At 44.0% G+C, this 23,671-nt stretch overlaps 1 protein-coding gene across 1 annotated transcript in view; it reads left to right on the top strand.

Moving 5' to 3' along the window:
• LOC120994033 (cyclic nucleotide-binding domain-containing protein 2-like) overlaps positions 1-23,671 on the top strand; it is a 244,720-nt gene that overhangs the window by 5,386 nt on the left and 215,663 nt on the right. Inside the window, exons 3-5 of the mRNA XM_040422495.1 lie at positions 3,799-3,910; positions 4,130-4,204; positions 5,676-5,767. Of these exons, the coding sequence (XP_040278429.1) occupies positions 3,799-3,910; positions 4,130-4,204; positions 5,676-5,767 (279 nt within the window). The remainder of the gene's footprint in view (positions 1-3,798; positions 3,911-4,129; positions 4,205-5,675; positions 5,768-23,671) is intronic.

Raw genomic sequence — 23,671 nt, 5'->3', positions numbered from 1 at the left:
TGTCCGCATCCGAATTTCCGGTCCGGGGCTCATGAAAAAAATAGAATATGTCCTATTCTTGTCCGCAATAGCGGACAAGAATAAGCATTTCTATAGGGGTGTCGGCCCAGTGTATTGCGGATCTGCAATTTGCGCATCCGCAATACACTACGGACGTGTGAATGGACTCTAAGGCACAAGGGCCACCGAGAAAAATGCAGGATTCCAGTATTTTTTGAAATATAGATGTCACTGTAAAAACAAAAAACTAAATTCTTATTACACATTCCCGTTAAAACTTATCCCTTTACTATAGTCATGGGTGGCAGCTACCTGATAGTGGGCACGTGATAGGTTTGTGTTCATACACAGCAGCCAATCAGAAGAGGCAGAGCTCCAGTGAGAGGAGGAGAGCAGCAGCCTGAACCAATGATGAGGCAGTGGGTGTGTCTCGGACCTCCTTAGACTCTCCTTAGGTGCTGTAGCTAAACAGTAGTCACAGGTCACAGCTCTGCCCTAATGACGCGGAGCTAAAAAGCAGCCGGGCAGCATGAACTGCGGAAAGAAAACAGCAGATAGTCATCACCTATAGCCACTAAGTTACATAGCATTTATAAGGTCTCTACTGGAGAGTCCCTTAAATTCTCATTTCCAGAAAGTAAAACAAGAGGTACATTCCCAATATCACACCAACAGTCTGGAGATATTTCCATTTCCATTGGAAATAAATTTTTACACCTTCTCCTTCAAATTAAAATCTTCATGAGAAAAACAGATGGATTTATGGAAATGGTTCTCCGTCGCCCCCCCATAAAATGTCTGTTGAACCCTGAAAGAAGAGGTTACAGCGTCTTCTAAGGTTAAACAAAGGAGCCCGGCTCCTAGTGAAGAAAGCCTCTACAAGGTTTACGAGAAAGGTTTGACTTTACTTTGTAGACACGGAGCAAAGTGAAGGAAATTGAAAGATTTATACATTCTGTGCAGAAGCCCCGGGGGGATCCGCTCACATATGGGCTTCACGTTGACTTTCTTGAAATGTCTCGAAGATGATGATAACGTATATTGTAAGACACAACAGAGCGGAGCCGATAATTTGTTGTCTGAGGCTGCGAGATTTGACACTCCGGCGCAAAGTCACTATCAGCGCTTCGTCTCAACACATCTATTTTAAAAGCAGCCACAACACTGTAGTAAGCACGTGTCGAACCTTCCTAAAAAGGCCCAGAAGGGGAACGGAGTCAGCAACCAAATCTGTTCCTGGAAACACGATGCGGCTTGTCTACGCTTCAGCCTCATCTTATTATAGGTCTGTGGTTTATGAAAAAGTAAAACGTCTCTCGGAAAAACCAAGTCCAAAGTCGGTGGTTTTATGGAAAAGGAACGTCTCTCGAAAAACCAAGTCCAAAGTCGGTGGTTTTATGTATTGGGACAAATGCTGTACGGAGCAGCACACCGACACGCAAATCTGAATTGAGTTACCATACCTCTCAATCGTCCTGGATCTGGCGAGACAGTCCCGGATTTCAGTGGCTGTCCCGCGGTCCCACAACCGCTGAGGTCCTGTATGAAGCAGGTAGCTGTCCGCTCTCCGCTTCACCATATAACTGCCGGTTATGAAAGAGACAGCAGTGTCATTACGTTAGACAGTATATATAATTCAGATAGGGGGAGATAGTTAGTGTAGGTTAGATTGATCTATCGTGTAGCTGATAGGTCCTGCTGTCCATACATTCATGCAACAGTCATAGTGCTGTGATGTCACAAGTCGCCATATTTTTTGCAAAAAAATATGCACATCATTAATTGCCGAAAATTCGCAAATATTCTATCTGCATATAAAGCTATTGTAATGTTCTGACGCGCCAAACATTCTTTCCAGTCTCAGGAAACTTCTAGCAGCTTGAAAAATGTAGCATAAGTGACCCACGCCTGTATTTTGCACGCAATACTCGAATATTACATTGCCGATTTTCGCAATCAAGAATATAATCTCGAATTCACGAATATATGACGAATATTCTAACAAAATATTCGCAAAATATCGCAAATTCGAAAATTGGCCCTGCCGCTCATCACTACCGAGGAACATCGGAGGAACTAGGCGAATATTTACAGGTTTTTTTTTCAGTTCCTGTGAAGGTGGCACATATCTGGGCATAACTACTGTGAAGGGGCACTAGGGGCGGATACAGACAACAGAGAGCCCCTGTGCTAAGAATGTGCCTGGGCCTCCACACCCCCCCAAGCCAAATTCTCAACCTAACCTATTCCCTCCTAACATTACATACAGAAATACAAAACCTACAGGGTAAGGGCTCATGCACATGACTGTATGCCCTCCGAGACATACGGTCCGTGAGCGGGCAATATGTCCCGCAGCGGCATACATCGTGCGCACGGGGGGCTATTGTCCCGCACTCATAATATCATGTAACCTATGATGCTGTGCGCTACTGTGCTCACGATGTATGCCGCTCCTGGACATGTTGCCCGCTCACGGACCGTATGTCTCGGAGGGCATATGGTCGTATGCATGAGCCCTAAGGGTCCATTCACACCTGCAGCACTTGATCTGGAAGAGAATGCAAGGAACTGGCGGGACACAAACCACACCATGCAGCAGTTTGTGCCCCGCCGATTCTCTGCATTTTTGCCAGATTGTGGTCAGATCTCTGCCGGACCCCATTATAGTTAGGCGGATTTCAGGCGCAGATGGCGACCCATCGGTTAGTTGTGCCGCTATCTGCGACTTTGCCCCGCTCACTCCAGGTCTAAAACTGTGGGGCGGTGTGGGAGGCAAAGGGCACAGGCTGGCAGGCCCGTCTCATTCATCATTTTCTATGCCTGTTTTAACACATTTACATGTAGACCGGCACTGGATACACCGAAGTCGAAGTCGGCACCTCTTCATAACTTATTAATGCCTGTTTTAGTAAATGTACCCCTATGTGACTCCACAGAGCCAGAAATTACTCTTACCCCCCCCCCCCCCCCCCCCCCCCCAGTTTTACACACTAGTATGTATTGAACTGATGCACCAATTTTAAAGGGCTTTTCTGACAGTTTTATCCCCTGGAGAAATCATCAGTATCTAGTGGGCGTCTGACATCCCGGACCCCGCTGATTAGCTGTTTGAGGAGGCGCCGGTGCTCACAGTAGTGCCCGCGGCCTTCTCTCAGCTCACCAAGCACAGCGCCGTCCATTGTATAGTGGCTGGGCTTGGTATCGCAGCTCAGCCCCATTCACTTCTATGGGGCTGAGCTGCACCTAGGCCATGTGACCGATAAAGGTGACGTCACTGGCCTACGCAAAGCTACGAGAAGGACCAGGACCTTCTCAAATAGCTAATCGGACCCCCACTGATCAGATACCGATGACCTATCTAGAGGATAGGTCATCAGTAAATAACTGTTGGAAAACTCCTTTAATACATGTGGACTTCCCCTTAAAGGGGTTGTCTTAGAGTTTTCAAAACCTTCAAGGGAGCAGAGGGACTTATAAATCTGATGATAAAGCTTTACTTCCCTGCTACACGTCGTGTGCTGGTGACCAGGTCCCCATCGGACCAAAAGTAATGAGGTCACGTCCGTCGTGGCCACGAGCCAATCGCTGGCCTCAGGGTCCATGAACTTCAGTGACTGGCTGAGTGGTCACTTGAACGATGGACGTGATGTCATCGATGCTAGTCCGATGGGAGCCGGATCGGTGGTGCTGGAACGGAGGGACTTGCAGCAGGCCCCTCTGCTCCCCTGAAACCCTTGTGATCTTCTCCGCTATGTCCTATACACCCATGAGTGATGTGTCTCCCTCTGTGACCAGGGATTACGCAGCCTCCAGGACGGAGCCCATTTCCTTCAGCGAGTATGTCGGCTTTGACACCGAGACTGAAAACCTTCTGTTTGACCGTTCCCTTTTCAAGGCCAAAACGGAGGTATTGTAGTGAAAAATATTCTTACGCAGATTTCTTCCCACTTCTTTAGTCCCTAGAATTGGGTTTACTCTGTACACATCCAGAGCTGCAGTCAGAATCAGTTGGTACATGCAGCTCTGGCTGTGACTGGAGAATAATTCATAGCTATATGGAATATCTGCGTATATCCTAATAAGCTGTTGTGTGTTCCCTTTGATCTCTCCTGTCTGCCCCGTCAAGATGGTTCTTAGTTCGGAAGCGAAACAGATCCTGACGAGCCCGCCAGAGAAGAGGACGGCGGAAGAAGCCAAGCTGGTATGTGCATGATGTGGGTTATAGTCCTGAACCAACGAGCTCATTACCAAGGCTGACACCCCAAGAGACCTGGCGGAAAAAAACCTGGTCGGGTTCTGTTGACCTCTCTTTCATAAGGAATATTTTTAAAAATGAGCAAGTACACTTTTTTGGAGAGGCCATTGATGTTAGGATTTATAACATGAGCAGCTCATTGTTAATGATCTGGCAAAGGTACTTGTAATGTCTCAGTGCCCCCATAACAGTAACATCCACAGATCCCCCCCCATAACAGTGACATCCACAGTGCCCTCTTAATAGTGACATCCACAGTGCCCCCATATCAGTGACATCCACAGTGCCCCCATAACAGTGACATCCACAGTGCCCCCATAACAGTGACATCCACAGTGCCCCCATAACAGTGACATCCACAGTGCCCCCATAACAGTGACGTCCACAGTGCCCCATAACAGTGACGTCCACAGTGCCCTCATAACAGTGACATCCAGTGCCCCCATAACAGTGACATCCACAGTGCCCCCATAACAGTGACATCCACAGTGCCCCCATAACAGTGACATCCACAGTGCCGCCATAACAGTGACATCCACAGTGCCCCCATAACAGTGACATCCACAGTGCCCCCATAACAGTGACATCCACAGTGCCCCCATAACAGTGACATCCACAGTGCCCCCATAACAGTGACATCCACAGTGCCCCCATAACAGTGACATCCACAGTGCCCCCATAACAGTGACATCCACAGTGCCCCCATAACAGTGACATCCACAGTGCCCCCATAACAGTGACATCCACAGTGCCCCCATAACAGTGACATCCACAGTGCCCCCATAACAGTGACATCCACAGTGCCCCCATAACAGTGACATCCACAGTGCCCCCATAACAGTGACATCCACAGTGCCCCATAACAGTGACATCCACAGTGCCCTCATAACAGTGACATCCACAGTGCCCCATAACAGTGACATCCACAGTGCCCTCATAACAGTGACATCCACAGTGCCCCCATAACAGTGACATCCACAGTGCCCCCATAACAGTGACATCCACAGTGCCCCCATAACAGTGACATCCACAGTGCCCCCATAACAGTGACATCCACAGTGCCCCCATAACAGTGACATCCACAGTGCCCCCATAACAGTGACATCCACAGTGCCCCATAACAGTGACATCCACAGTGCCCTCATAACAGTGACATCCACAGTGCCCCATAACAGTGACATCCACAGTGCCCTCATAACAGTGACATCCACAGTGCCCCCATAACAGTGACATCCACAGTGCCCCCATAACAGTGACATCCACAAGCAATATCTTCGGCGGCAGGCGCTGTGTGCACCGAGGCTGCTGCCGCTGAACTTCTGAGGCTTTTTAATATCAGAATTGATTCTTAAGTCAATGAATTGTGACAAAGCTATTAAATCTCTCCATATGCATGAGACACTGCCTTCCCTTCCAGGCCATGCTATCCCTGAGGATGACAGTCAGCTCCTTCGCTGGATATCCTGTCCATATACAAGAGAAAATAGCCAAGGTCGGCTGGTATGAATGGTAAGTACGTTTCTTGAGTCCTTCCGTAATATTCTGCACAGGGTTTTCCAACGCAGAGTTACTTTCCACCATTTTTTAAAAATCTATTTGTGTTTGTTCTACCGGTGTGTCAGTCTTCACTGCAGTTCTAGCATTCTATTCATGAAGCAAACGGCTTTAAATTATCAGAGCTGTGGGTTACACCCCTTTTGAAATAGATAATAATCCACGTGACATCATATGTGCCGTGTTCATTTTAGGACATGGTCAGATATCAGAACAAGGAATCTAGACAAAAAAACAATGTCAGCAGGCTAAAATGGAGCATAGGGTCTATGGGATCACTTGTTCTTCACCCTGTGCCCCTCACATGAGGGTGGATGGACTTTCCAGCATTGAATCGCCTGGTCACCTGGAATAGTCTTGTATTGGTGGTGTGGCTGTAGCAAAGGTAGTAGTACCTGGAAAAGATCGGCGAGAGGAGAGAGAATAAGAAAATCATGGAGAGCCAGGATTCGAACAGGTACTTCTCAGCAATCCAAGGAGCAAAGAGAGTAACAAAGTCTATAGCAACCTGGTGTCTGAGCCATGGAACCACAGGGGTCAGCAATCCAAGGAGCAAAGAGAGTAGCAAAGTCTAGAGCATCCTGGGGTCAGCAATCCAAGGAGCAACGAGAGTAGCAAAGTCTAGAGCATCTTGGGGTCAGAGCTGTGGAACCACAGGTGTCTGCAATCCAAGAAGCAAAGAGAGTAGCAAAGTCTATGGCAGGGGTCAGCAACCTTTGGCACTCCAGATGTAGTGAAATTACAACTCCCATCATGCTCTATTCACTTCTATGGGAAATCTGAAAACAGCTAAGCAACTGTGCATGCTGGGAGTTGTAGTTTCACCACAGCTGGAGTGCCAAGTGTTGCTGATCCCTGGTCTATAAGCCAGTACTCTCTGCTCTGCACTGATGAGGGGCAATCACCCTGAAACAGCTGTCTGCAGATGAGGTGCTGGCTTATTTAATATCCAAGTCATGTCTCAAGGCTTAGTTAAAGAGCTGAACATTGACTTATAGGACAGCTGCCTTACATCTGGTGGCATTAGAGTACAAACCAAAAAATAAGAAGCTCAGCCCTTTGTAACAAAAGTTGAGAGAAATATCACACTAGGCAACTACCATATATTGCTCAATAGTGATGGACGAACATCGGCTGGGACGTTTCGCGAACACGAATGCGTGTTCGCGATCAAATGCTTACTGCGGGCCCCATTCACTTTAATGGCAGGCGAACCTGAAAAACCCTCAGGACATATTTGCAGCCACCAAATACTTCCTAGAAGTGCACAAATAGTCCCACAACATGGACAGTGACATACTAGAGGGGGATCAATGGCAAAAATTCCCATAAAAATATGTATTTTAATCAGGGGCCATTTTTATGCGTCTTAAAGGGAAACTCTCAAAAATGTGCCCTTCTGGAACTTAGAAATTTTTTATTTTAGGCCACGGGAGTACGGGCTCCAAAAATTAGGCATTCACCTGACAGAAAAGAACTTGTGATGATGTGGCTGGAGGTACATTAGGCGATCACTGGATAAAAATGTTACTGTACACCAGTACAGGCCCTAAAAATTAGGCATTCACCTGACAGAAAAGGCCTTTTATGCCGCTGTATATACATAGGACAAGGACCATTCTTTGTTCTTTGTGGTGGCGGATATGTGTGGGCTGGCATGAGGAAATTCAATTACACGTGGTCGTCACAGGTGTTTAATTCCTCCGAGATCCATGCCTCATTCATTTGTACCAATGTGAGCTAGGCGAGTGCGCTTATTGGTCAAGTTCCCCCCTGCCTTCTGCCAAATGAACGCGACAACGGCACTGTGGAAGGTGGAGTGGAGGACAAATGGGAGGAGAGAGGAGAAGAGGCAGGACGTGGAGCGCCAGGAGTGTGGCTTTGTGGGTTCTGACGGCGTTGCTCCCACTGGGCTCGGTGATGGGAGGCCAGGTGTCTTCATAAGACGGTCGTCCCTAGGCGAGTGTTGGGCTTACCGCGAATTATGCGCTGACAGCACAGGCTGCAGATGGCAACACTATTGTCAGCAGCTGACATGTTAAAAAAAAGCCCACACTGCGGAGCCATGTGCCGGCGTCCTGGGAGTGCAAAATGTGACCGTGCATGGTGGATGGCTCGCTCCAGATACATTTGCAGTCTGCTTTTTGCCTCCTGTGCACTGTTAGTTCTGCCTGCTTATACTCCTTCTCCTCCCACTCTGCTGCTCCGTCTCTCCCTCTAAACTCCCCTCCTCTTCCTCTCTTGTGGGCACCCATGTGACGTCCAGCGACACGTCATCATCGTCACCTTCACCACCACTGACATTAGAGATCTCGGAGTAGGCAGCAACAGCGGGGACCACCCTCCTTGGGCTGATCTGGGTACTGTCGTCAGACCGCTGGGTGGCGGCCGTTGCTACCTCCTCTTCCTCATTGGATGCCTAGAATGGCTGCATCATAATTCCTCTGATTCGAGTGAAGGGGCTATGATGGTGGTTGTGGTGTCTTTGGGGGTGTACACAGCAGAGGGTGAGGAGGGTGCAGATAGAGAGGATGAGGAGGGTGCAGAAGCGGAAGGCTGAGTAAGCCACTCAACCAACTCTGGTGCGTCCTTTGATGTAATCGCACGCACCTTATCCAAATTCCCACTTAGGCTCCGGCCTGGTGCACCTGCCTGACCCCTACCACCCCTACGGAACGGCCTGCCTCTTCCTCTGCCTGTTATTTTCAAAATGACCCTGTGCCAAAGTCCCTAGAAAAGAGCAGTATTTGTGGAAGCAGGTATATCGCAGGCCTCAATCAGTATTTGGTGGAAGCAGGAATATTAATCCCCTTAATCAGTATTTTGTGGAAGCAGGTGTATCGCAGGCATCAATCAATATTTTGTGGAAGCAGGAATATTAATCCCCTTAATCAGTATTTTGTGGAAGCAGGTGTATCGCAGGCATCAATCAATATTTGGTGGAAGCAGGTATATCGAACCCCTCAATCAGTATTTTGTGGAAGCAGGTATATAGAACCCCTTAATCAATATTTGTTGGAAGCAGGTATATCGCAGGCCTCAATCAGTATTTTGGTGAAAACAGGTTTATAGAACCCCTTAATCAATATTTAGTGGAAGCAGGTATATTGCACCCCTCAATCAGTATTTTGTGAAAGCAGGTATATAAAAATCTCTCAATCAGTATTTTGTGGAAGCAGGTATATCAATCCCCTAACCAGTATTTTGTGGAAGCAGGTATATTGCACCCCTCAATCAGTATTTTGTGGAAGCAGGTATATCAAACCCCTCAATCAGTATTTTGTGGAAGCAGGTATATAAAAACCCTTTAATCAGTATTTTGTGGAAGCAGTTATATCAATCCCCTAACCAGTATTTTGTGGAAGCAGGTATATTGCACCCGTCAATCAGTTTTTTTTGGGGGGGCAACAGGTATATCACACCAGTTGCAATTAGTTATTCCAATAGCGTTTTTCCCTCTATCTAGCTGCGGTATCGCAGCAGAATCGCACACAACTGCTGCACAATACAAATGCACTATAACAGGGATGCTCAACCTGCGGCCCTCCAGCTGTTGTAAAACTACAACTCCCACCATGCCCTGCTGTAGGCTGATAGCTGTAAGCTGTTCAGACATGCTGGGAGTTGTAGTTTTGCAACAGCTGGAGGGCCGCAGGTTGAGCATCCCTGCACTATAATATACTTTCTATGTTAGAAAGTATATTATAAGTATATCACACCCCTCAGTATGTCACACCTATCGATAGCACACCTATACCAGTCCTTAAAAGGACTTTTGTCACTCTATTAGCTAGTGTTTGGTGTCCCTAACAGCCTGTCCCTGCTCCACACAGCAACCTCTCCCTACACTGGCTAAAGACTGAATGTAAAATGGCGGCCAGATCGGGTTTATTTATAGGGTAGGGGGTGTGTCCATGTGCTCAAATATCTCAATTGGCTGTCCTGTCCCACCTGATGGATGTGTCATGGGTCAAAGTTCGGATAATCGCGAACAAGCAAAGTTCGCCGCGAAACGACCACCAGGTGAACCGCAAGACCATCTCTATTGCTCAATTAGCGCATGCCTATGGCAAAGAAACAATGTAAATACCTATGAAAAAGATGCCAGACCGCAAGAAATCAGTAATAACCTTTATTTACATAATTCATGTAGGTAAAACACATATATTAAAAGCAAGTGCAGGGAAATGGCGGCATGAACCGGAAGAGGACACAATGATAATAATACATACTAATCCAACAAGGTGAAATCCTGAATAAAGTGCAAGTGCAAAATATAGTCAAAATATGTAAAGGACAGAATCAATTACCCATGATGTGCCTCCTCCGGGATGGCGCCAACCCCGACACGCGTTTCGGCGAACCTTCGTCTGGGGGTGTCGTCATCACTGCAGGACACACACTAAATACTCATAAGCACCAATCACAGAGCTCAAAACCCATTGGTGTCAGCAATCCAAGGAGCAAAGAGACTAGCAAAGTCTATAGCAACCTGGTGTCAGAGATGAGGAGCCACGGGTGTCAGCAATCCAAGGAGCAAAGAGACTAGCAAAGTCTATAGCAACCTGGTGTCAGAGATGAGGAGCCACGGGTGTCAGCAATCCAAGGAGCAAAAAGAGTAACAAAGTCTATAGCAACCTGGTGTCAGAGATGTGGAGCCACGGGTGTCAGCAATCCAGGGAGCAAAAAGAGTAACAAAGTCTATAGCAACCTCAGGTGAGAGATGTGGAGCCACAGGTGTCAGCAATCCAAGGAGCAAAAAGAGTAACAAAGTCTATAGCAACCTGGTGTCAGAGATGTGGAGCCACAGGTGTCAGCAATCCAAGGAGCAAAAAGAGTAACAAAGTCTATAGCAACCTGGGGTCAGATGTGGAGCCACGGGTGTCAGCAATCCAAGGAGCAAAAAGAGTAACAAAGTCTATAGCAACCTCAGGTGAGAGATGTGGAGCCACAGGTGTCAGCAATCCAAGGAGCAAAGAGAGTAACAAAGTCTATAGCAACCTCAGGTGAGAGATGTGGAGCCACAGGTGTCAGCAATCCAAGGAGCAAAAAGAGTAACAAAGTCTATAGCAACCTCAGGTGAGAGATGTGGAGCCACAGGTGTCAGCAATCCAAGGAGCAAAAAGAGTAACCAAGTCTATAGCAACCTCGGGTGAGAGATGTGGAGCCACGGGTATCAGCAATCCAAGGAGCAAAGAGAGTAGCAAAGTCTTGCATGAACAAGGTGCGTTCAGAACTGTGAAACTTCAGATGTCAGCAATCCAAGGAGCAAACCAGTAAGCAGGTCAGAGATAAATCCAAGAGTTAGGAACAATGAGGCAATAAGAAAGAGCTGGGCTCAACAGAGCGAAAGAAAGAGAGAAACTAGCCCTGAACCTATTATCAGGCAAAGTCTGCTGACCAGCAAATAGTTTTAAATCTCCACCCATGATATCATCTGTGGGCCCTGCATTAGTTCTGTGGAATCTGTGGTGCAGAAGTGCTGGACCAAAGTCTGGCAAAGGCAGGAGATATAGAAGAGATAGAGGAGTAACAAATCAGTTGAGATTAGCGAGAGAACCTTGTAGCAGGTATTAGTCCTCTTGCAGCGCCACCACAGGGGAATTTAGGGGACTTTAACATGTGATGACCTGATCACCTCTCCCATAGACTGCAGTGATTTCATTGCTGTGGCAGGCATCGGAGCATTCATAGGGCTTGAGGCTGCCATAGGAATTGAACTGCTCCCTCAATTTTGCCACAGGAGATGTTTGACATCTTAGAGGGCTTAGATTGCTTGGTTATTTGAAAAAAAGCAGGGGCGGACTGGGAAGTTAAAGTGGCCCTGGAAAATATGCTAAAAATGCCCCCGTTTTGTAGTCGGGTCCAAATTGATGGAAGGCAGGGCCAGCAATACCATATTGTGGCACAATATACTACCCCAACAGAGCCAAATACTACAGTATCCATCCATCACAAAATACTGCCAGCAGCACAAAATACATCCCCAAAAACTTCCACTGGCCGGCCGCAAGGAGGGCCCAGGCAGCCCCCTGGGCATCGGCCCATCGGGAAATTTCCCTGTAAGGTCTATGGCCAATCCGCCCCTGGTTAAAAGTCCGTGATCAGGGTTATCGCCGATCATGAACACTGCTTCTGGGTATCTTCTGTGTAAAACAGCAAGAAGCTGGAGGCTGTGGTGCCCACTCAGTTCCTGAGCAAGTACCATCTTTAAAGACCCGACATCCGCCGTACATGTACGGCGGATGTCGGGAAGGGGTTAAAGGGTGACTCCACTCGTAATAAATGATACCTAGTTAAAATTACATTTAAATAGGTATTCTCATCTGGACCTTTATTGGCATATGGACAGGATACGCCATATATGTCTGAAAAATGCGGGTCCCGTTTGCAGTTGCAGTGTATGGAGGGGTGGAGGCCTATGCGTATCTCTCTCCATTCACTTTTGTGGGAATTCTGTCCATTCAGTGCCCATAGCAGTGAAAGGACAAGATGCAGCGCATGCGCAGTGTATGCTCTGTTCTGGAGATAGGAGTAGGTCCCAGAGGTGGGACCCGCACCTATTAGACAGTTATGGCATATCCCATTGATAGTATGATATGTAGATCTACACTAACAGATTATATTATCACGACGCGTTTCAAGCATTGCATATCTATCATTTGCTCGATGGATTGAAATCTCACTCCTTACTAGTCAGAGGAGTCTGAGCATATCAGATATTAACACTTTAATAAGCAATTGCTACTTAAGCACTTTCCATGGCTTGTTGACCTAGGAGAGGAAGAAGAATCCATAGAAACAGCAACTCACATGGAACACATCGAAACGCGTTTTGGGTGTTCTTGTTTCTCTTTGTATCACCCTGTTACGTCTGGCAGCCCCCGGTGCCATGTAATGGATAACTCCAACCCACTTTAATATTGATAGAGGTAGGAGCCATCATGAAACGCGCAGCCTTTATGGCCGAATACAGATGTGTGCCATGGGAGACCTTTCACTGAGATTTCATTACGATTCAGAGGCACAACCGATCTAAAGCCAAGGGATGGAGGAAATACAACAGCTTTAACTACCGTAAGAGGAGAGGGCGAGGAAATTAAATCTGAGCCGGTGACGAGTGATGATAGAAATTATAGGGAGATTTTTCAGGAACAATAGACTGGTCGGTAGTAGGGCAGGGAATAGGATAATATGATCGGTATGGGGGTTGGGGGGGGTTCTGGGAACTAAGAGGGGGCTTATTTCATTCCGGGACCAGCTCTGATCAGGGCTCTGTAACGTAAAGTCCCCTCGCAGCTGCTACATTCCACACCTAGAGCGGGGCCTGACGGCTATATAAGTGTGCACCGGATGACAGACTTGTTTATTACAGATGTGAGGCTGATGATGAACGCCCCCTAGTGGCTGTTAACACCCCTGACAAATGTGTACATTATAGCTGAAAATGAGGTGTTGTAATAAAGTCAGTTCCCAAAGGCAACGGGTATGAAAGAGCAGCAGGAGAGCGCTATTAACTGGCGGATATTAGAGAGAATTCTGTTTTACTACGCTAATCCGGGCAGTGTCGCTTTCCAGATGTCTTGGGACTACAGATCCCAGCAATTCCAGTCCGTATCTATCTATCTATCTATCTATCTATCTATCTATCTATCTATCTATCTATCTATCTATCTATCTATCTATCTATCTACCTACCTATCTATCTATCTATCTATCTATCTATCTATCTATCTATCTATTTATCTTATTTATCTATCTCATATCTATCTAACTTATATCTATCTATTTGAGATGAGCAAAGTTATCAAAAATTCCATTCGGCTACATCAACCAAAGTTCACAAAGAAATTTGATTTATTACGAATTACTTTGGCACAAATCGCATTCCTTTCTATGTAGAAGGCTCAATGACGGGGAACAGTGATCGCACTGCCCCCCCCCTCCAGTCATTGAACCCCTCAGATGCTGCGTTCAACACTAATCGCGGCATCTGACAGTCACATTGAGGCCTTTCAGGGGTTGATCAGGGGTTAAAAAAAAAAACTATACTCATCTCATCCATTTGCTTGCAACTATCTTGATTTAAAAAAAATCTGCAAAATCTTGTGCGCACTGACATGATCACGTTGGGAGTACGTGACGATGTCACATGTCAGCCTGCGCAAGATTTGGCACGTTTGCTTAAATCAAGATAGTCGCGAGCAAATGGATGAGGTGAGTATGTTCAATTTTTTACAGCCATTTCAGGAAAAATTGATTCGTTACGGAATCGGAAATTTGGGTTCCTGAGGAATCGACTTTTTCCTAAAATTTGTATAACTTCGATTCGCTCAACACTACTATCTATCAATTGCGTATCTATCTATCTAATATCTGTCTATCTATCTATCATCTCATATCTATTAGTGTTGAGCATCACTATGCTCGGCACATTGCGGAGTTCGGCCAAACAGGGTATTTAAATGTAATTTAGCATCAATTACTGAAAAGTTTCTGCTGGGATTTGAACTCCCAACCTTGTACATTAGAGGCAAGGACCTTATCCACTCAGCTTTAAAGCTGAATGCTAATCTGTGGCAGAAAAAACTCATAGAAGTTTCTGATTTAGTGAGTATTCCTATTCAGCAGAAGGCTTATTTTATATTTCTGTGCAGGTTAACATGTAGTTCTATAGTGTAGTGGTTAACATCCTTGCCTCTAATGTACAAGGTTGGGAGTAGTGTTGAGTGAGCATGCTCGGCCAAACTGCTCGGATCGCTATGCTCGGCAGATCCGAGTGCTCGGCCGAATACTTCAGGTGCTCGAGTACAATAAAAGTAAATGGGAGACCCGAGCATCAAACAGGCACCCCCTGCTCTAAAAAAAAGAGGGTGTCTGGTTCACAAAAAAAGGTTAGAAAGTGATACAAACCCCATCAAAATGGTTTGAAAACAGCATTAAGAGGATAGCTGGATGCGTCTTAGACTCCTATTATTGTATGTACGACATACAATAGACAACCACACAAAGGCTCTATGTCAAAAGCCAGGTATGTGCCCAATCTATCCATGAGACAGATGACAATCAGCACACCTTACAATGGCAGCCTTGTGCACTATAAGATATTCCAAACCAGCTCTCATCTGACTGAGAACCAGTAAATCTCAAAGTTATTTAGCATCTGATGGATGGCTTGGGTGGACCTGCACACCTAGATCAATATCATTAGGGTGACAAAAACTTTTCTGATTGCCCTAACATAATATTCAATAACCTTTCTATACAGTTTTGTCATTTAAAACTCATTTGCATAAACATGGGCATATGGGAAAGACATGCAAATGAGCAGAATCTGCCTTGTTTTTCAGCTGTCATAAGACTATGAAAACCAATAGAGGGCGTTTCATAGTTTTCTGACAAGAATATTAGACTTAGTCTTATGACAAGCTTATTAGTGTAGCCTTTTGCATGGAAACTTCGCGATAAAAATTTGCGATTAGAATATTCGCGATCTACACTAGGATGATATCTGACACTGGGAAAGCTGGGTAATAACTCACTGAAGATATATGACACTGGGAAAGCTGGGTAGTAAGTCAGTGATAATATCTGACACTGGAAAAGCTGGGTAATAACTCAGTGATAAAATCTGACACTGGGAAAGTTGGGTAATAACTCAGTGAAGATATATTACACTGGGAAAGCTGGGTAATAACTCATTGAAGATATATGACACTGAGAAAGCTGGGTAATAACTCAATGGTGATATCTGACACTGGGAAAGCTGGGTAATTACTCAGTGAAGATATCTGACACTGGGAAAGCTGGGTAATAACTCAGTGATATGTAATAACTCAGTGAAGATATCTGACACTGGGAAAGCTGGGTAATAACTATCTATTGTATGTCGAACATAATAGGAGTCTAAGATGCATCTAGCTATCCTCTTAATGCTGTTTCCAAACAATTTTGATGGGGTTTCCATCAATTTCTAACCTTTTTTTATGAACTAGACATCCTCTTCTCTTCCGAGCACGGGGTGCCTGGGGTGCCTGGGGTGCCTGGGGTTCTCCCATTGACTTCCATTGTGCTCGGGTGCTCGGTAGAACACACAAGCATACCGATGTGTTCTGCCAGAGCACACAAGCACTTTGCTGCTCGCTCAACACTAGTTGGGAGTTCAAATCCCGGCAGAAACACTTATACTGTATATATGTAAGTTTTTAGTCATAATATATTTACATATATTATTATATATTTAGAATATATACTATATGTAAATATATTATGGATAAAAACATCAGTAGTAGTTTCCCACATATTATGCATTCATATATATCAGATTTTATCTAAATATATATATATATTTATATATTTTTTTATTTTTTTTGTAATTACACAGTTATTTTGTGCCATACATTTTTTACAATTACTAAAAATATAAAATATATAAATTTAATCTCTATTTCTGAAATGTTTCTGCCAGGATTCAAACTCCTAAGCCTGTACATTACAGGCAAGGATGTTAACCACTACACTATACAGCTACATGTTAACCTGCACAAAAATATAAAATAAGTCTTCTGCTGAATAGGAATACTGACTAAATCAGAAACTACTATGTGGTTTTTCTGACACAATTTAGCATTCTGTGGATAAGGTCCTTGCCTCTAATGTACAATGTTGGAGTTAAAATCCTGGCAGAAACTTTTCAGAAATTAGTTTTAAATACACTGGGGTCAGGTGTCCCCAAACACTGACTCCATATATGGATATAACTATATACAGTATGTAGTCAGAGCAGGGACTCCTAAGCCAAACTAGAGTCCCGACACCCTCCCCTCCTCAGAGCAGGGGGTGCCTGGGGTTCTCCCATTGACTTCTATTGTGCTCGGGTGCTCAGTAGAACACCCGGCATCGCAAAGTGAGCACACTAGCACTTTGGTACTCGCTCAACACTAATATCTATCTGTCATATCTAGGCTTTCCTTCACCCAGGGTAAAAATTAGTGATGAGCGGTAGGGGCAATATTCAAATTCGCGAATATTCGTCATATATTCGTGAATTCGCGAATTCGAGATTATATTCTTAATTGCGAAAATCGGCAATGTATTATTCGCGTAATGCACGCTAAATATCGGCATGGGGTAGGCAACTTTTCTATTGGTTGCTAGGGATGTTGCTAAGCTGTGACAAAGCCTTCTCATTGACCCACAAGCTGGAAGAAGGGAGTGATCACTTGAAATGTACTGTTAAAAAACAAAAAAATAATAATTTTCGTCAATATATAGCACTATATTCTAAATATTCGCGAATTCTCGAAGTGCCGATATTCGTGAACACTAGTAAGAATTTCCTAGCCTTATATCTAATTACCATGGATAAAACAGACTGACATGTTGGGGCCCCCTCCAGCATCGGGCACCCATGGCACCTCTATCAAACTTTCTTGCATTTTTATCATTCCTTTTCATAAATGTAGAAAATTTACATAAAACAATAATTGCCCTGCACAAGCAGCCCAATTATGAGTGTGCACAGGTATCTGCTCCGTACAGCAGCCCATGTAGCGTGTATAAAATTCCCCAGGATTGAGGTTAGTGAATAATTTTGCATGTAATTTTTATTTCAATTCTCTTATTATCAATCTTCTAAACTTTGTTTTATATTCCATTTGCTGATTTTATATCCATCGTTTCAAAGTGATGACATTACTGGAAGATTGGATTGTTCAGCTCCAGAGTGTTATAAAGAAGAAATATTCATATAAAACTTTCAATATGGCAATTTTTAAACACTTCAAAATGTAAAATGCAGAAATGAGCCAAGACTTTCCCATGATTGAAGATGAGGCTGGAAGCTGCGGAATTTAGTTAACACTTGAAGTTAGTTCCGATGGTAAATGTATCATCAGAAAATGGCATTTTATACAAATTAGATTTTTATTATGTTGTTTTTTTTTTGTGTTTGTTTTTATGCGACTATATAAAAATATTTTGAAATTCAGTTTTCACATTGGCCACAAGAGTTGACAAAGTAAGCTGAGATTTCCCTTAATCTGTGACTTATTTTTCAGCTTTGCTGTGTAGACTAGGATGGAGTTAACAGAGTGATCACACCATCTTAAAAAAAACTGCAAACACAGAAAATGCACAAAAAATTCTAAATATCACAGCACTTCCTCTCCTCCTTTTCTTTGTTCCTATTTTTTCTCTCGCATTACTGTAAAAAAAAAACTGAAAAATGCCATACTGTTAATACGTTTTTGGCAGCTGAGGAAAAAGTATGCCAAGTAAGAATGCTTTCAAAAATAGAAGCATTACCAGAATATTTTAAATCCACTAACAATATGCAAAGTGAATGAAGAAAGGAGAAATCGTAATCCAATTAATATTCGATGTGACCACCATTTGCCTTCAAAGCAGCATCAGTTCTTCTAGGTACACTTGCTCACAGTTTTTGAAGGCACTCAGCAGGAAGGTTCTTCCAAACATCTTGGAGAACTAAGCACAGATCTTCTGTGGATGTAGGCTTGCTCATATCCTTCTGTCTCTTCATGAAATTCCAGACAGACTTGATGATGTTGAGATCAGGGCTCTGTGGGGGCCATATCATCCCCCCCCCCCCAGGACTTCTTGTTCTTCTTCACACTGAAGATAGTTCTTAATGACATTGGCTATATGATTGGGGTGGTTGTCCTGCTGCAGAATAAATTTGGAGCCAATCAGAGACTTCCATTATTTCTCAGCATCAAGAGCACCATTAATCCTGACCAAATCTCCAACTGCTTTTGAAATGCAGCCCCAAACTTGGAGGAACCTCCACCATGCTTCACTGTTGCCTCCAGACACTCTTATTATACTGCTCTCCAGCCCTTTCATGAACAACCTGCTTTCTGTTACAGACAGATATTACAAATGTTGGCTCATCAAGCCCAGTTCCAAAGTTTTTATTTTCCTATGTTTCTTAGATGGATGGGGCACCATAGATGTGACTGATATCTCTGCACCTCCTTTATCTATGCTCTTCACAGAAAATGGTTTTCAGACCACCACTGACTCCAGCAGACAATGAAGCTATGCTGGAACCTGACCCTGTCTTAAGGCAAAAGGTGTCGGTCACTTCTAGTCACATTGTACATTTGTGATGTAAGCATAAAGTCTATAGAGAAGATGTGAGCAACCCCAACCGTTTGGCTTTGGCAAATAATTCTGCTCCATCTGCATATCTGCTTTATTTTCTCTAATTAACACAATATTGAGACACTGATACTAAATATTAATAAACTGAGCACTAAATGTCCTTTTATCCTGGGTCTAATGGATTGAACTTTATCAATTCGTAACTTTTTTTTTAAAATTCCCATTATTCAACTTTTAATGGACTATAAGGAGAATTCTTCAAAGATGAAATTAAAGTAAATCAAGCTTCTGAAACCTCAGAGGCATCTTCTTTAAGTATACATCTAATGAAAGATTATTTCTTAAAACTACCTAAAATGAATGTCAATTATCAGGAGGGGCACATTTATCTCTGTAGTAATGGTTAATTAAACTTCAGATGACACCTTTAAGAATATCTGCTGCAGAGTGGGTTTTCTAATATAAGACCCCATTCACACATGTGCTGCAATTTCGCAAAAATTGTTACATATTTGTGGCATTTTTGAATCTGTGGAATGTTACAGTAAATTGTCTTCATCTCATAGAGTCACAGATCACATAGGATCCCATAGCAAAATTTAGCATGGGCTTCTCCCCCATACCAGTTACCCAGTACGTGTTTCACACACTCTTTGGCAACACGGAGCACAAATTGTGACTCTCCAGATTTCTGACGAATGTAATTTTTTAAAATTAAGTGTAAGACAATTTTATCTAAAAATAGAAAAAAGTGGAATAGGTTCGATATAAATATGGGCTCATTCTAAAACATCATATTTATGTATTTACTTCAGAGAACTGGCCTAAATAGACTGATAAACCTCCTGCTTCCCTTCACATGGTATATTATAAAACTGTCTGCCTGCAGCCACCTCTAGGGGGAGTTCAGTGCATAGGAATTCTTACACTTACCATAGAATTCAATGGAAGCTGTACATCTGTTTGCCCCGAACTCACCCCTAGTGGTGGCTGCTGGAAAATGTTGTCTATGTTTGGAACAGGAGAAGCAATTTAGCAGTGGGCCTTCTTCTCCCTCAGGCCCCACAGAAGTTGCGTGGTTTGCAAATATGGTAGGGACGCCTCTGCCCCTAGTGTAAACATGTATTGATTAGAGGACCACTCCTCATCATCTTAAAGATCCCTCCTATTAGATGACAAGGGTAGATCTTCCCAAACGGATAGGTAGATCTCATGGGTGAGATGCCCCTAGTTCTTGGTAAACATTCCAAGCACCCCATAAATCAGAAGAGTAGACTCACTGTCCCAGAAAAAGTGATTTATACTAGCTCACCTCATCCAGGAGGACATTTTGCTCTACACAGGAACAGGAAGTTACCAGTTGAGGTCATTTCCTTCTTTTGAAAAAACAAGAAGGATCATGGAGACGATCAAGTGTTGGGCTGATAGATAAGCATTTGTATTGTTTTCATCTGGTGAGGTGGATCCACTAAGCTGCTTGTCCAGTAGACCAGATCTTACATGGATCTGGTCTGGCAGATAGGCAGTACTGGTACAGCAGAGGGCCAGAGTAACTAAGCTGGAGAGCCGGGTTAACAGAGCTAAAGGGTTTTTTCGAGAGATTATAACACCCGGGACCCCCACCGATCAGCTGTTTGAGAAGGTCAGTGGTGCTCACAGTAGAGTCACAGCCTTGTCACAGCTTTACCTAGGCCAGTGACAACACTTTCATCTTTCATGTGGCCTAGGCGTGGCTCAGCCCCATTCAAGTTAATGGGACTCTGCTGCGATACCAAGCACAGCCACTATACAATGGTGCTTGGTTAGCTGAGAGAAGGCAGCGGCGCTCACAGGAGCCTGTGCATTCTCAAACAGCTGATCGGCGGGGGTCCCGAGTGTCAGATCCTCACCGATGAGATACTGATGACCTATCCAGAGGATAGGTCATCTCATCAGTTATAAAATCCTGGAAAACACTTTTAAACTGAAGGCTGATATAGCAGAGTTGAACTGAAAGCGGATATACAGTAGCAGAGCTGAACTCAAAACTGATGCAGCAGAGCTGAACTTGATACTAATTTACCAGAATTCAACTGAAGATTGACATAGCAGAGCTGAGCTGAATACTGAAGTAGGAAAGTTCTACTGAAGATGGATGCAGCAGAGTTGAACTAAAAATCGGAATAGCAGAGCTTCATGGCCAGTAATAAACCTAAATAATCAGGTCCTGCTGGCTGAGCCGGGTTTAAATAACCTGCATGGATTTTGGTAACCTGACCAGAACAGACTGAGAACAGCAGAAAGAGGTACTGGATCCAGGAAAGGTGATTAACAGCATGGTTGCTGTGTCTGGAAGTATGGTAGCTGTTACTGGGAGTTCTTTGGCTGGTACTGGATATTCTGTGGCCAGAACTGGTGACACTCTATTTGTCCCTCTTTTGACAGGGATCAACCACCAGTGAGGTCCAGACGTCACCAAAGTTAGGCAGGGAAACCTTGAGAAATCTTGCTATAGTTCTTGGAAGAGACAATTCGTCATGGGGCACCTATATAACTACTAGAGCTTAGGATTAGCCCATCCTACGAGGAGACCCAGCTCCTTTGTAAAAGCAGGAATGTTGGTGATCATTACGGATGAAGTAGAGGAAAAACAAGTGTGAAAGAAAAGAAGAGGAAAGACAATGTACAACATGATGCAGGCCTTTTGAGGCCAGTAAAGAGGGGAAGGATATTGCCTGAATGTGCATGGTAGAAAGAGGCAGGTGATGGTGTCCTACCTCTGCCACACCTCCTAACATTCATGAATTCTGCTATGTACTGTCGCTTCTAACAACCGTCTCAGCCGGAAATTTCATCATTCTATAATTTAAGCTTTAAACAAATGTTTTTTTTTGCTATTTTTTATGGTTGTACTCAAATTACAGAATTAGAAGTCCTCACTCCGCTGCCCTTTTTGGTGGACTTTTGCTCATGTTCCCTCCATACTGTTCATTACAAAGAAATAATATCAAACTCTCAAGCTCTTGTAGTAGTTTTTCTCTACATTGCCCTTTGAATCGACCTGACCACACGTTGCTCTGTACTTCTAAGCAACAGGAGAATTTGCGAATGTTAGGCAAGCACAGTACTAGATACTGCCACCACAATATTGTCAGGACTTTGTAGTCCCCAGGATGAGGCAGAACAAATACCTAGAAATACTATTCAACTTCTAAACATGGGGATTTTTCAAAACTTCCACGAGCATCCTCTTTATTGATTTTTTTTTCACCTCTCGATGAGTATATGCTCTAACTTTTGAAACTATTTTATATATTTTTACTTAACTCCTTAAAGTGAATGTCCATTCTAGGACAAAATGTTCTTGTACTAATCTAAACAGTCTCCAAAATTCCACACTGATTCATTTGCATATATATTTGCATAATGGTCAGAGGCTTTTAAAACTGAGTTACGAATTCCCTGTATAGACATACATTATAAAATTCAATCTCCCTGCAGCCACCACTAGGGGGAGCTAATAAGTTTACTTCATACTATTTGTGCATTTAATTCAATAATAAAGCAGTAAGCTCCTGAGCTCCCTCTAGTGGCGGCTGAAGGGAACCAGAATGTTATCATTTACCTCTATGTGCAACAGGGTGTTGAACAACATTCACATTAAACTTGGTCCATTGGCAAACATGTCTGGTGTAACAATAATACAATGTAGAGAAATGTTATTAAATCTGAACTTTACCTAACATCACATGTTTCCACATGGCCTCATAGTAAAGTTAGGGATACCACTTGCCCTTATTGAAAGTATACTGATCTGTGGTAAATCAAACAAAGGATATCTACTTTTTGGGGGCAGCATGTTATATATTAGGTTTTCTGCCCAAAGAAATCTGGCATCGTGGAGCTAGGCATCAATAACCACCACTGTGTTTTCCCCAACCTGAGTATCTTGGGACTATATCCATGATACCAGTGGTGCAGACAGTAGCTGCCAAAAGGTTTCGAGTCACATACAGTAAAATGGGACCTGAGAGCCACATTTGGTTTTTGAGCCTGATTGGGGTACACAGCTTTAGAAAAATAAATATATTCATATAAAGGCTTAATCTACTGAAATGTGTTCTAACTCAAGCACATGGACACCCATAATAGAGCAGATGTGGATCCACAGTGGCACTTGAACTGATTTTACTCTTAAGGGTGTTACCTAAGTGGCTCCCAAAGTCTTCACCCTTTAACCCCTTGTTAACGCCATTGTAGGGGAACTACCAGACTGCTACCACCTGGAAAAGTCTCTGTTGAAGTGACGGCTGAAGAGACACTGCTATGGAACACCAAGGGATCAGACAAAACCGTAGTCAGAGACAGGCAAAGGGTCAGGGCAGAAAAAGTAAATGCAATCCGATAAACAGTCTGAGGTCAGGGAGGGTCAAGACAGAGATCAGACAAGGGTCAGGTCAGGCAGCAAAGGGTTAGTTCCAGAAGTCAGGCAGAAGTTGGTACATAGAGCAGGCTGTTGAGCTAACGGCACATCTTGGCAGGAAAGTAGATGTTAGATATCTGACTGCTGCCTCCATCTGTCTGATATACAGAGAGCTACTGTATGTGAACCCACTGATAACATTAAGGGACATAGTCTGATGAATGACCCCAAATCAGAGAGCCGGCTATATCTGAGAATCAGGGGCGTAGCTAAAGGCTCATGGGCCCTGGTGCAAGAGTTCAGCTTGGGCCCCCTCCCCCTTCACTCAGCGC

The sequence above is a fragment of the Bufo bufo genome, chromosome 3 (genome assembly GCF_905171765.1).
Source record: "Bufo bufo chromosome 3, aBufBuf1.1, whole genome shotgun sequence".
Taxonomy (NCBI): Eukaryota; Metazoa; Chordata; class Amphibia; order Anura; family Bufonidae; genus Bufo; species Bufo bufo.
Note: the sequence above shows the minus strand (reverse complement) of the source record. Positions and strands in the feature narration are given on the sequence as shown.